At 41.8% G+C, this 15,004-nt stretch overlaps 1 protein-coding gene across 1 annotated transcript in view; it reads left to right on the top strand.

The window, feature by feature from the left end:
- The first annotated feature begins 1,662 nt into the window (after nucleotides 1-1,662).
- The window catches only part of LOC128071020 (U2 small nuclear ribonucleoprotein auxiliary factor 35 kDa subunit-related protein 2-like), a 41,844-nt gene continuing 28,502 nt past the window's right edge, over nucleotides 1,663-15,004 (top strand). Inside the window, exon 1 of the mRNA XM_052664016.1 lies at nucleotides 1,663-1,777. Within this exon, the coding sequence (XP_052519976.1) occupies nucleotides 1,681-1,777 (97 nt within the window). The 5' untranslated portion in view covers nucleotides 1,663-1,680. The remainder of the gene's footprint in view (nucleotides 1,778-15,004) is intronic.

The raw sequence follows: 15,004 nt of genomic DNA, 5'->3' as shown, positions 1-15,004 counted from the left end.
TCCAGGCTTCCCTGTCCTCCACAACACTGTCTTTCTTTAAAATCTTCCAGCAATTTCAGTGCCTACAGAACATAATTAAAGCATCTTATTGTGACTTGAGAGTTTCTCCTCTAAAATCCAGTGCAGCCTACATCTATTATTATGTTACCTCACATTCTGGAATAACATTTTAAATGTAATGGCCAAAATCTGTGTGCTCAGTCCCATCTGACTCCTTAGCGGCCCATGCCCCCTCTGTCCACCACGAGCCTCCTCTGTACAAGGGATTTCACAGGTGAGAATATTGGAGTGGGTTGCTACTTCCTACTCCAGGGAATTGTCCCAACCCAGGGATGGAACCCTCATCCCTTGAACGTCTTGCATTGGCAGGTGGATTCTTTACCTCTATTTCACCTGGGTAAGGTAAATTCTACGTATTTCAGCGTGCAGTGTCTTGGCTTACGCTGACCTACAACTGTGAATCTTCTCTACCTGGGTAACTCTTTCCATCCGAAACTCAACTAGGAGATTTTTTTAAAAGGTACTGTCAACAATAAAAAAAAGTTCTAGAAATCTAGTTTACAATATAATGAATATAGACAATTTTGTATTGGCAATCATCAAAGTTCCTAAGGGACGATTTAATTAGAACGAATTACATAAGCGAAGAGGTATTAACTTGTTGCTACAACTGCAATCATTTCAGAATACGTAATTTAGTAAAATATTGCACGGCTTAATTTTACACGTTATACGTCAAAGGTATTAAATTTATTTTTTTAATCTTTATTTCTATTTTCTCAGACCAAAAAGTGTTCTACTCAGGCAGAGACACTCATACTACCTAAACATGTTTGTATGTATCAATAGCCTATAACATTACGTACATATTTTTCGTTCTGAGGCCATAAACAGAACCGCAAGCCGAGTTTGCATTTCCTGCCCAAAGAATTACGTCCCTTTTGTAACGGGTTGAACCGAAGGGGACGGAATCTGAAGTTTTTTATGAGGCGCCGATAGGTGGAGCGGCGGAAGGAGCTGAGGCTCAAGTGGAGGCTGAAGTAGTACTGCGTAGTAAGAGTGAAGTGGTACTCGACAGATCATTTTCGCGTGTTGGCCACAAGACACCCACGATAGCCTCAGAACAAATCATCAGTGAAGTGCTTGGTAGAGACATACTAACTCCAGAGTGTGGAAACAACCGCACAGTAAATTTCCGAAAAGACGCGTTCGATAGTTCAACAGAAAGTGAACGAAGGGAAGAAAGCTTCAGACTTCCGCTTTTGCCTGCGCTTGCGCATGGTCGTTTCCGCCGTTAGGCCCGCCTCTCGGCTTAGTGGTGCGGGCGGTCGGGCATGGATAAGGTGACAACGTTTGAGCCATTTCCCAAGACACAGAGGTAAGCTGACTGGGAGACGTGACTGAAAAGAAACAAACCAGGAAAAGACTAGGCTGCACACGCAGCGTGGGACAAACAAGCCGGCGCCTTCCTGGCACTAACTGGCGTCCATGGGCTCAGGAAGGCGAGAATAAAAACTGCGAATGGAGACTTAATGGCTGAGGGTAGATAGGCGAGACGGTTTTGTAACCCGAATATAAAAACCCAGATTTCATTACCTAGTACTAGAGAGACTTTCCTGCACTTGACTCAGTGGAAAGGGGGCCTCCAGACCGTATTGGAAGTGTGACCAGTGATGGTGTATGTTTCGGTTTCCCAGCCACAAAAAATACAGAGCCGCCTTGAAGAAGGAAAAACGAAAGAAACGTCGCCGGGAACTGGCTAGACTACGAGACTCAGGTAATGGACTCATCTTGTTTTGTTTGTATAAACTTGTTACCCATACTGCGGCCCCAAATTGAAGCCCCAGTGTCAAAAGAGAGGTGTGGGGTCTGGTTCTCTTGAAATTAAGTTATATTATAACCATATTAGAGAAAATACTGACGTTTTAAATAAAACAGAGAAAGGTACGGTGAATCACTACTATTTGTAAATATTCGTAAAGAACTTGATGTCACAACTGTAAGAATTGTGAATTTCAGCAGCTACTAATTAATTGTTAACTACTCAGTCGATGTTTTCCCTAGTACTGGTCGAGTATATTAATAAGACGTTCAGATTTTTCTCAAACTGGAATAGAATAAGGTGCCTATATTGAGCCAAATGATAACGGAAACTATTGTTTTTCTTTAACTATTTACAAGCATAAAACTAGTCGTGGAACTTAACTTGACTGTAAACATACGTACTTAAAACCAAATAAAATCACGCAACCCATTCATGTTTACATAAATGTAATACTAGGGATTATATAGAACAAAGTCTTAAGAAATATTTGTACTGATAGCTGTTACTGGATTATGTGGTGTTTGTAGTGCTTTATTATTGTTGCCTTTTACTTGTAGAACACTTCTTTTCTGTTGGGAAAAATAGTGGAATCTTAATTTGCCCAGTGATAATACGTATTTGGCTTAAAAATGGCAGATCCTAACATTTTCCCATAGACTTGTGTGTGTAATGCTGTAAACTTAGTACTGCTTAGCCAACATGCTTAAAAAAATTCAGATGGAGCCACTGCTATCACACAACAGTATCGGCTTTTAATGTTTGTCATCCACATTTTCCAGAACTTGCTTATTAAGTTGTCCAAGACAGTTCTTGTACTCTAGAGACTGTGGCCTCAAGTAAACAGGATTTTTGGACTTGCGAAATGGCCATAGAGCTTTCCTTTACCATTGATGTTCCCAGGCAGTGATTCTAGTAGCAATATGTGGCATATTTGGCATGGAAAAATCATATTCACACACAACAGGTGACTTGTTTATATTATTAATTTGAAATTAGTCCATTAGAGGCAGAAGAAAATGTCAGGAAAAGTAGGTAGGATAGGTTGGAGTTACTTATTCCTTTTCACTTTACAAAATAGACTCACAGCAAATCTTCGTAGGTAGTCATTTGAAATCTTCCTTCCTATAAACAGATTTAGTATATTTGTAAGTAGGTCACTACTTTTCTTTTTATTATATAGCTAGTGCCATATCCAAAACCAAGCAGTTGTCTGTCAGTTAACAGCTTTGCTCCTAGTTTTGCATATTCTGACTCACAGTTCTTAATCTAGAGAGACGTAATGAATGTATAGAATAAAAAACACTTCTGTTCATTCATTGTAGTACACATTGAATGAGCAAACATTGTAGTACACATTGAATGAGCAAACATATTCTCTAAAATATAGAAAGTGTTATATAAGAGTGAATTGGCTAATGATTTCTAGAAATTCCTCGAACATTGATCTTCCAGTTGTAGGTAATCTTTTCGGCATCTAGTTTAATCTTGGATAGCATGAAATAAACTGTCTTGTCACAAATTAAGGTAAAATGTAAAAGCAAGTTACAAAACTGAAGTATGATTCTGTTTTTGTTGGAAAGAATTACATGTATAATACAGTTAAATACTTGCTACGTTAATGTATGCTGGGAAATATTTGATTATACTTGTAGAGAAAATACCTCACTTGAATTGTTCATAATAATTTTTTTGCACTCTGTGAACTTGGTTTGGGAGGGGTTAGAGGTTTTAGTGAGTCAGCAGTTATTTTTGAGTATTAGCAGGTGCAAGCAATGTCTACTTAGTGGAAATAACCTCTGTAAGTAATTCAGAATCATATCCTCTGCCAGAAAAGTTATTTATCTATCTGATAATTGTATCAGAAGTTACCACCATTTGTGTGCATATGTGGGCCTATTTTCTTTTAATTTAGAAATCTGAAATAGTAAAGTTTACTTAGTTAGAAAGGCCGTTTAAAATAGAACTGGGTAAGCCTTTTTGGGACTTACAATACATGTGTCACTGTTAAAAATGTTTTTTTCTTTTAACTTTGAATGTTGGAAAGCTTCTGTTCCATTTCCTTAAGTGGCCTCAGTTTTCCCTGTGTGTTCCCATCTCTTGTTGCATTTTTCTCTCAAATTTAAATTTTAAATTGAAGAGAATATAGTTTTTATTATAGGAAAAATTATATTCTCATATTTTTAATTTGAAGAGTATTCCAGTATACAGAAAATTGGAAAGAAATAGTACAATAAGCATCTATGAACTCAGTATCTAATGAACATTTCTGTCTCCTCTCTTTTCTCTCTCTCTATATGTATATTTCTATATATATTAATATGTGAAAATATGTATATACTGGAGAAGGAAATGGCAACCCACTCCAGTACTCTTGCCTGGAGAATCCCATGGATAGAGGAGCCTGGTAGTCTACAGTCCATGGAGTTGCAAACGACTCAGACATGACTGAGCGACTTCACTTTCACTTTTCACTTTCATGCATTGGAGAAGGAAGTAGCAACCCATTCCAGTATTTTTGCCTGGAGAATCCCAGGGATGGAGGAGTCTGGTGGGCTGCCATCTCTGGGGTCATACAGAGTTGGACACAACTGAAGCGACTTAGCAGCAGCAGATACGTATGTGTGTGTGTACAGATATTTGCACATTCATGTATAGAATTTTTTACCCTGATAATTGACATATAAGTTGCAGATATATGGTGCTTCACACCTAAATAATTCAGTTTGCATCTCTAAAGTATACAGACATTTTTCTACAGAACATAACAACTTTATGCTTATGTAAATGAAAGGAATTCAGTTTTATGATACACAAATAGCTGTATATATTCTCCAGGATTGAGCTTTGTATATAACCAGATGTACATTTAAAATATACATCGTGTATATGTATATACTATAGCTGGTATTGATTGTTTTTTTAAAAAATGATATCTTGTGGAATGTTCTAAAATGCCTTATGGGTTTGTTAGTCTAATGTTACTCTGTTTATTGCAAAATACTAGAAAGAAAATATTGTATGTTCTTACTACACATATTAGAGGGTCAGTAGCATCAGGTATAATTATAAGGGATTTGATTTAGGTCATACCTGAACCACGAGAACTCGTGGTTTTCCCTACTTTCTTCAATTTAAGTCTGAATTTGGCAATAAGGAGTTCATGATCTGAGCGACAGTCAGCTTCCGGTCTTGTTTTTGCTGACTGTATAGAGCTACTCCATCTTTGAATGCAAAGAATGTAATCAGTCAGATTTCGGTGTTGACCATCTGGTGATGTCCATGTGTAGAGTCTTCTCTTGTGTTGTTGGAAGAGGGTGTTTGCTATGACCAGTGAGTCTTCTTGGCAGAACTCCTTTAGCCTTTGCCCTGCTTCATTCCGTACTCCAAGGCCAAATTTGCCTGTTACTCCAGGTGTTTCTTGACTTCCTACTTTTGCATTCCAGTCACCTGTAATGAAAAGAACATCTTTTTTGGGTGTTAGTTCTGAAAGGTCTTGTAGGTCTTCATAGAACCATTCAACTTCCGCTTCTTCAGCATTACTGGTTGGGGCGTAGACTTGGATTACTGTGATATCGAGTGGTTTGCCTTGGAAATGAACAGAGATCATTCTGTTGTTTTTGAGACTGCATCCAAGTACTGCATTTTGGACTCTTTTGTTGACCATGATGGCTACTCCATTTCTTCTGAGGGATTCCTGCCCACAGTAGTAGATATAATGGTCATCTGAGCTAAATTCACCCATTCCAGTCCATTTTAGTTCGCTGATTCCTAGAATGTCAACGCTCACCCTTGCCATTTCTTATTTGACCACTTCCAATTTGCCTTGATTCATGGACCTAACATTCCAGGTTCCTATGCAATATTGCTCTTTACAGCATCGGACCTTGCTTCTATCACTAGTGACATCCACAAGTGGGTATTGTTTTTGCTTTGGCTCCATCCCTTCATTTTTTCTGGAGTTATTTCTCCACTGATCTCCAGTAGCATATTGGGCACCTACCGACCTGGGGAGTTCCTCTTTCAGTATCCTATCATTCTGCCTTTTCATATTGTTCATGGGGTTCTCAAGGCAAGAATACTGAAGTGGTTTGCCATTCCCTTCTCCAGCAGACCACATTTTGTCAGACCTCTCCATGACCCACCCATCTTGGATGGTCCCACATAGCATGGCTTAGTTTCATTTAGTTAGACAAGGCTGTGGTCCTATTGTGATCCACTTCAGTTCAATTCAGTCACTCAGTCATGTCCGACTCTTTGCAACCCCATGAATCACAGCACACCAGGCCTCCCTGTCCATCGCCAACTCCTGGAGTTCACTCAGACTCACATCCATCGAGTCAGTGATGCCATCCAGCCATCTCATCCTCTGTTGTCCCCTTCTGCTTCTGCCCCCAATCCCTCCCAGCATCAGTCTTTTCCAAGGAGTCAACTCTTCGCATGAGGTGGCCAAAGTACTGGAGTTTCAGCTTCAGCATCATTCCCTCCAAAGAAATCCCCGAGGATGAGGTGGCTGGATAGCATCACGGACTTGATGGACGTGAGTCTCAGTGAACTCTGGGAGATGGTGATGAACAGGGAGGCCTGGCGTGCTGCGATTCATGGGGTCGCAAAGAGTTGGACATGACTGAGCGACTGAACTGAACTGAACTAATCTTCAGAATGGACTGGTTGTGATTAGATTGATAAGTTCTCTGTGATTATGGTTTCAGTGTGTCTGCCCTCTGATGCCCTCTTGCAACACCTACCATCTTACTTGGGTTTCTCTTACCTTGCTCATGGGGTATATCTTCAGGTTGCTCCAGCAAAGCGCAGCCCCTGCTCCTTACCTTGGACGAGGGGTATCTCCTCACCGCCGTCCCTCCTGACCTTGAATGTGGAGTAACTCCTCTCGGCCCTCCTGCTCCAGCAGCCACCGCTCCTTGGATGTGGGGTTGCTCCTCTCGGCCGCTGCCCCTGGCCTCGGTGTCGGGTAGCTCCTCCTGGCCGCCGCCCCTGGCTTTGGACCTGGGGTAGCTCCTCCCGGCCGCTCCTGCGCTGTCGCAGCCTGGCACTCATGGCCACCACGCCTGATCTCGGATGCGAAGTAGCTCCTCTCGGCCGCCACCCCTGACCTCGGAAGTGGGGTAGCTCCTCCTGGCCGCTGCCCCTGACCTCAGGCTGGGGGGTAGCTCCTCTTGGCCACTTCTGCGCCATGGCATCCTGGCACTCACGGCACCTGACCTTGGATGCGGGGTAGCTCCTCTTGGGCGCTGCCGCTGATCTTGGACACGGGGTATAGATTTAAGGGACTAGATCTGATAGATAGAGTGCCTGATGAACTATGGAATGAGGTTTGTGACATTGTACAGGAGACAGGGATCAAGACCATTGCCATGGAAAAGAAAAGCGAAGAAGCAAAATGGCTGTCTGGGGAGGCCTTACAGATAGCTGTGAAAAGAAGAGAAGTGAAAAGCCAAGGAGAAAAGGAAAGATATAAGCATCTGAATCCAGAGTTCCAGAGAATAGCAAGAAGAGATAAGAAAGCCTTCCTCAGCAATCAATCCAAAGAAACAGAGGCAAACAACAGAATGGGAAAGACTAGAGATCTCTTCAAGAAAATTACAGATACCAAGGGAACATTTCATGCAAAGATGGGCTCGATAAAGGACAGAAATGGTATGGACCTAAGAGAAGCAGAAGATATTAAGAAGAGGTGGCAAGAATACACAGAAGAACTGTACAAAAAAAGATGTTCATGACCAAGATAATCACGATGGTGTGATCACTCACCTAGAGCCAGACATCCTGGAATATGAAGTCAAGTGGGCCTTAGAAAGCATCACTACAAACAAAGCTAGTGGAGGTGATGGAATTCCAGTTGAGCTATTTCAAATCCTGAAAGATGGTGCTGTGAAAATGTTGCACTCAATATGCCAGCAAATTTGGAAGACTCAGCAGTGGCCACAGGACTGGAAAAAGTCAGTTTTCATTCCAATCCCAAAGAAAGACAATGCCAAAGAATGCTCAAACTGCCGCACAATTGCACTCATCTCACACACTAGTAAAGTAATGCTCAAAATTCTCCAAGCCAGGCTTCAGCAATAATGTGAACCGTGAAAGTCCAGATGTTCAAGCTGGTTTTAGAAAAGGCAGAGGAACCAGAGGTCAACTTGCCAGCATCTGCTGGATCATGGAAAAAGCAAGAGAGTTCCAGAAAAACATCTATTTCTGCTTTATTGACTATGTCAAAGGCTTTGATGGTGTGGATCACAGTAAACTGTGGACAATTCTGAAAGAGATGGGAATACCAGACCACCTGACCTGCCTCTTGAAAAACCTATATGCAGGTCAGGAAGCAACAGTTAGAACTGGACATGGAACAACAGACTGGTTCCAAATCAGGAAAGGAGCATGTCAAGGCTGTATATTGTCACCTTGCTTATTTCACTTATATGCCGACTACATCATGAGAAACGCTGGGCTGGATGAAGCACAAGCTGGAATCAAGATTGCTGGGAGAAAAATCAATAACCTCAGATATGCAGATGACACCACCCTTATGGCAGAAAGTGAAGAGGAACTAAAAAGCCTCTTGATGAAAATGAAAGAGGAGAGTGAAAATAATAGTGATGTTATTAATGATGTCTCTATTCATCCCACTTTCTCCTTTCCCCACTGTGTGCACAAGTCCATTCTCATTTCTGTATGTCAGCATCTCCCTTCCTTCCATGAAAAAGGTTCATCAGTACCATTTTGCTTGAGTTCACAAATATGTGTTAGTAAATAATTATTTTTTTAAAGACTTACTTCACTCTGTGTAAGAGGCTCTAGGTTCATATCACTGGAACTGACTGAAATTCATTCTTTATGTCTGAGTAATGTTCTGTTGTATATATGGACCACATCTTATTTATTCATTCCTCTGCTGATGGACATTTAGATTGCTTCCATGTCCTGGCTGTTGTGGATAGTGCTGCAGTGAACATTGGGGTACCTGTGTCTTTTAGAATTGTGGTTTTCTCAGGATATATGCCTAGTAGTGATATTGCTGGGTCATGTGGCAGATACCACCCTTATGGTAGAAAGTGAAGAGGAACTAAAAACCTTCTTGATGAAAGTGAAAGAGGAGAGTGAAGAAGTTGGCTTAAAGCTCAACATTCAGAAAATGAAATCATGGCATCTGGTCCCATCAGTTCATGGGAAATAGATGGGGATACAGTGGAAACAGTGTCAGAGTTTATTTTGGGGGGCTCCAAAGTCACTGCAGATGGTGACTGCAGCCATGAAATTAAAAGATGCTTACTCCTTGAAAGGAAAGTTATGACCAACCTAGAGAGCATATTGAAAAGCAGAGACATTTGCCAACAAAGGTCTATCTAGTCAAGGCTATGGTTTTTCCAGTGGTCATGTATGGATGTGAGAGTTGGACTGTGAAGAAAGCTGAGCACCAAAGAGTTGATGCTTTTGAACTGTGGTGTTGGAGAAGACTCTTGAGAGTCCCTTGGACTGCAAGGAGATCCAACCAGTCCATTCTGAAGGAGATCCGCCCTGGGATTTCTTTGGAGGGAATGATGCTAAAGCTTAAACTCCAGTACTTTGGCCACCTCATGCGAAGAGTTGACTCGGAAAAGACTCTGATGCTGGGAGGGATTGGAAGCAGGAGGAGAAGGGGATGACAGAGGATGAGATGGCCGGATGGCATCATTGACTAGATGGATGTGAGTCTGAGTGAACTCCAGGAATTGGTGATGGACAGGGAGGCCTGGTATGCTGCGATCCATGGGGTCACAAAGAATTGGACATGACTGCGTGACTGAAGTGAACTGTGGCAGTTTTATTCCTCATTTTTTAAGGTATCTCCATACTGACTGTATCAGTTTACATTTCCACTAATAGTACAAGAGAGTTCCCCTTTCTCCATGTCCTCACCAGCATTTATTTGTAGACTTTTTGATGATGGTCATTCTGACCAGTGTGAGATGATACCTCATTGAATTTTGATTTGCGTTTTTCTGATAATTAGTGATGTTGAACATTTTTTCATATGTTTGTTGGCCATCTCTATTTTCTTTGGAGAGGTGTCTGCTTAGGTGTTTTGACCACTTTTTGATTGAGCTGTCTTGTTTCCCTGATATTTACCTACATGAGCTTCTTATGTATTTTGGAGATTAATCCTTTGTCAATTGATTCATTTTCAATTATTTTCTCTCATTCTCACAGTTTTCACTTTAGTTTATAGTATCCTCTGCTGTGCAAAGCTTTAAGTTTAATTAGGTCCTACTTATGTTTTTTTTTTGTTTGTTTGTTTTCATTCTTATACACTAGGAAGTGGGTCATAGAGGATCTTGCTATAATTTATGTTAGGGAGTGTGCTGCTTATGTTTTACTCTGAGCGTTTTATAGTATCTGACCTTAAATTGAGATCTTTAATCCATTTTGAGTTTATTTTTGTGTATGCTATTAGAAATTGTTTTAGTTTCATTCTTTAACATAGAGCTGTCCAGTTTCCTCAATAACAGTTATTGAAACAGCTGTCTTTTCTACATTGTATATTCTTGCCTTTTTTGTCAAAGATAAGGTGCTCATAGATGTGTGGGTTTACCTCTGAACTCTCTATCATGTTTTATTGGTCTATTTCTGCTTTTGTGCCAGTACCAGACTGTCTTGATAACTCTAGCTTTATAGTCTGAAGTCTGTTACTTCAGCTCCATTTCCTGCAGCTCCATTCTTTCTCAAGATAGCTTTGGCTATTTGGGATCTTTTGTTTTTCCATACGGATTGTGTAATTTTTTTGTTCTGGTTCTATGAGAACTACCATTGGTAGCTTGATAGGTTTTGTGTTGAATCTGTAGGTTGCCTTGGACAGTAGAGTCATTTTCATAATACTGATTCTTCCAATCAAAGAACATGGTATATCTGTCCCTCTGTTTATATTGTTTTTTATTTCTTTCATCAGTGTCTTACAGTTTTATGCCTAAGGGCTTTTTGCCTCTTAAGTAGATTTATTCCTATGCATTGTATTCTTTTTGTTGCAGGATGATTTCGTTAATTTCTCTTTCCAGTTTTCATTGTTGGTGTATTGGAAGGCAAAGCATTTCTGTGTTTTTTATCATGTGAATTTACTATATTCATTGATTAGATCTAGTAATTTCCTAATGGCATCTTTAGGCTTTTCTATGTATAGTATCATGTCATGTGCAAACAGTGAAAATTTTACTTCTTTTCCAATCTAGATTCCTTTTATATCTGTTTCTTCTGATTGCTGTGACTAGGACTTTCAAAACTATGTTGAATAATAGTAGTGAGATTGGGCACCCTTGTCTTTTTCTTGATAGATGTTTATCTTGCATCTTCATCTTTAACTTATTTTTTGTTATTTCTTGTTTTTTAGATGGGAGGGACTATGTTCAGTTTACTGAACAAACTGTCTTACTAGTTGTTTGGCCTGAGGTTTCCAGCAGTGGTTAGAGCTGGGTCTTGGTGTTCAGACGTGGACTTATGGGAGAGCTCACTTCAATTAATATTCCTTGAGGTCTGAGGTTTTTTGTTTTCCAGCACTTTAGACTCAGCGCTCATACCTCAGGGGCTTGGGCCAGGTCTCTAGCATGCGAAGCCAGATCCTACGAGCCATGGGATGCAGAAAAAGGAAAAAAAAAAGAGAGAACATTGAAGATACAGGAAAAAAAAAAGGCAGAACAACTATAATAAATGAATAAAAGATAACAACCCTTGAAGGGTAACACCAGACTTAACAGCAAAGAGAGAGAAAAAATATATATATATATAAATTAAAAATAAAAATGAGTGAAAGTTGCTCAGTTGTGTCTGACTCTTCGTGACCGAATGAACTATACAGTCCATGGAATTCTCCAGGTCAGAACACTGGAGTGGGTATTCTCTGGGGGATCTTCCCAACCCAGGGATTGAACTCAGGTCTCCCGCATTGAATGTGGATTCTTTACCAGCTGAGCCACCAAGGAAGGCCAGGAATATTGGAATGGGTAGCCAATCCCTTCTCCAGGGATCTTCCCATCCCAGGGTTCGAACTGGGGTCTCCAGCATTGCAGGCAAATTGTTTACCAGGGAGCAGAATAATAATGAAGATTTAAAAATAATCAAATAATTTTAGAAAACTAACAGAAATAGTACAAAAAATAAGACTATGTAAGAAGCAACTTCTGGAGGGAAAATGGAACTCCACCAGTAGTAAAAACTCTGAAAGAAACCCCAAACACCAAAAGGCTGAAAAAATTAGGCTGTGAAGGGTGGGATTTAGGTGGGGAATGACATAGGTGCTAGGAGTGTTTAGGTAGGGGTGGGTTTCTGACCCAGGACCCAAGCCTTCAGAGAGGGTCCTGGGTGGGGGTGGGGGCGAGCCATGTTCCACCCAGCTAAGAGGGTCTCTGCAGTGTCTCCGGCTTTGGGGTATAAGCATAAAGCCAGGCCCCCAGGAAGCTCCCTTGGGCCCTGGATGGAAGAACACCAGAAGGATTCCCTGCTCCTCCACACCTGGAGGAACTCCTCCCTGGACAGCCCTGCTCTGTCTCCCCTCCCTCTTGCATCGGTAGCACCTGCATAGACTGAGGTGCCCTCGGAGGTGGCTCTGGAGGACAGTTGCTGGAGGGTAGAAGGGGCCCTTGGAAGGAGAAGAGAAGGTAGAGGGGTCTCCTGAATCCCAGAGAGCCAGGTCCAGACGTCAGAGCCCATGGAGGCGTGAGGGGCCATGTATAGGATGTGGACCCTGGAGGGAGGAGGAAATGAGAGAGTGTAGGAGAACCCTGGAGGTTAGAAGCAGGCTCTGGGATGACAGGGGCCTCAACTTGGAGGGAGGAGCAGGGAGTGGGGCTTAGTTGGGTGCCTTGGAGGGTGGAGGGGGTTCCAAAGGTAGGAAGTGTTCCTTAAGGATGGAGGGCTTGGCCTGGGCACCTTAAGACGATCCCCAGGGCCGAGTGGGGATAAGAAGGGGACAGTAGGCAGTGCCTTGTTCAGGTGCCTCCTAAAGCCCAGCTGTTCTCTTTCTATGCCAGCAGGAGCCTTCCCTCCCTCTCTCATCCACAAGGCCTTTTCAGAGGGATCCCTGAAGAGCTAGGGTGCCCCAGAGGGAAGAAGACTCCATCGGAGGGAGGAGAGGCCCCAGAGAGCCGAGGCCCAGGGGCCCTGGGGCCCAGAAAACTCCCCAGGATCAAGTGAAGGCAGAACCCCAGGGGGTTCCCTAGTGGATCTTTCTATCTCCTCATAGATCCCTCCCCTTCCTGATGGAGCAAGTACTGCTGCTCCCAGCAAAAAGGCATCAAAACTCCTTTCCTCTACAACAGACCCTCAATTGATGGTCCCTAGGTGTTGAGCTTTCTCCACACTCCTCTGTCTGGTACCTGGTTTCCTCTGGGGCTCCACCCATCAGCCTGTCCTCAGGAGGTCCCCCACCAGCACCTGGAAGGCATCCTAGGCATGGGGAGACATAGACTCTGTGCCTTCTCTCACTGTCATCTTGCATATACCTCTTATTCCTGATTTTGGAGAAAATGCTTTCACTTTTTCTCAGTTGAGAGTAATGTTTGCTGTGGGTTTGTTGTACATGGCTTTTTATTATGTTGGCATAGGTTCTTTCTGTGCCTACTTTCTGGAGAGTTTCTGTCATAAATGGAAGTATGATTATGTCCGAAGTTTTTTCTGCATCTATTGAGCTGGTCTTCTGGGTTTTATTCTTTAATTTATTTGTGTGGTGTATGACATCGATTGATTTGCATATATTGAAGGTTCTTACATCCCTGGGATAAATCTCACTTGGTTGTGGTGTATGATTCTTTGATGGTGTTGTCAGATTCTCTCTGCTAGAATTTTGTTGAGGATTTTTGCATCTATGTTAATCAGTGATATTGCTTGTAAGTTTCTTTTTTCTCTGGCATCTTTTGTAGTGCAGTGATAGTGGCCTCGTATCCTTTAAAAAAGAGAAATGATTTGATGGGATTTGGTGGGATTGTTATTCAAAAAGAATTCATAAGTTAAAATTTGAAAGTTCTCAGCCTAACATATTAAAAGAAATAAAATGTGTTTGAGAGGGAACCTGAGAGTTTGGCTGGCATTGATAAGAAGATTGGTGTGAATCACCATCTGAGCAGTAGCTTGAAACTGTTCATGAAGGCAGTTGTGGGACTGGTCAACCATCATAAACAAGGCCCTATTGTCCGGGACAATTGAGAGATCACAAAAGAGGTGATGTAATATTATGAGATTATTTTGCCCCCAGCATCTCAACTGAGATGCCTCCAAAATCCAAGAGCTATTCATCAAAAAATGGAAGATTAAGTCTCGACTAAAACCAGGAACTATTCTCTGAAACAATGGAAGAATGAACCTGAGGGCATTTTGTTTATTATGGGAGTGGCCCTTTGATCACAAACCCAGTGTGTAAGGTGAGAAGGATATAACTATCAAAGAAGGCTGTTCAGCAAAGAGATCCTGCTAAGGCAGTAGTACACAAATTCATGGTGGTGGACCCTTAAGCCCAAACCAGTACACACATATATGATTTCATCCCAGAAGACGTAAGATAGGAAATCCAAGAGCTTTAATAAGAGCTGCACCAAGCAAAGTCATGGAGATAGGGTCATCAAGAGCCATGTGCCTTCACTGTGAGGAATCTGGGCCTGAAAAATTTTCGGTTTGTTACAGACTTGTTAAGAAGTGAGTTAGCCCTCATAGTCAACAAGAGAGTCTGAAATGCAGTGCTTGGGTGCAGTCTCAAAAATGACTGAATGATCTCTGTTTCCAAGGCAAACCATTTGGTATCACAGTAACACAATCACAGTCTGTGCCCCACCCACTAGTGACAAACAAGCTGAACAGTTCTATGATGACCTGCAAGATTTTCTAGAACTAACACACAAAAAAGATGTCCTTTTCATCACAGGAGACTGGAATGCAAAAATAGGAAGTCAAGAGATACTTGGAGTAACAGGCAAGTTTGGCCTTGGAGTAAATGATGAAGCAAGCAAAGGCTAATAGAGTTTTGGCAAGAGAAAGCACCAGTCATAGAAGGCACCCTTTTCCCACAAAAAGGAACGATCGAACACATGGATGTCCCCAGATGGTCAATATCAAAATCAGATTGATTATATTCTTTGCAGCTGAAAGTGGAGAAACTTTATACAGTTAGAAAAAACAAGACCAGAAGCTGGCTGTGGCTCAGATCATGAATTC

The sequence above is a fragment of the Budorcas taxicolor genome, chromosome Y (genome assembly GCF_023091745.1).
Source record: "Budorcas taxicolor isolate Tak-1 chromosome Y, Takin1.1, whole genome shotgun sequence".
Lineage (NCBI taxonomy): Eukaryota > Metazoa > Chordata > Mammalia > Artiodactyla > Bovidae > Budorcas > Budorcas taxicolor.
Note: the sequence above shows the minus strand (reverse complement) of the source record. Positions and strands in the feature narration are given on the sequence as shown.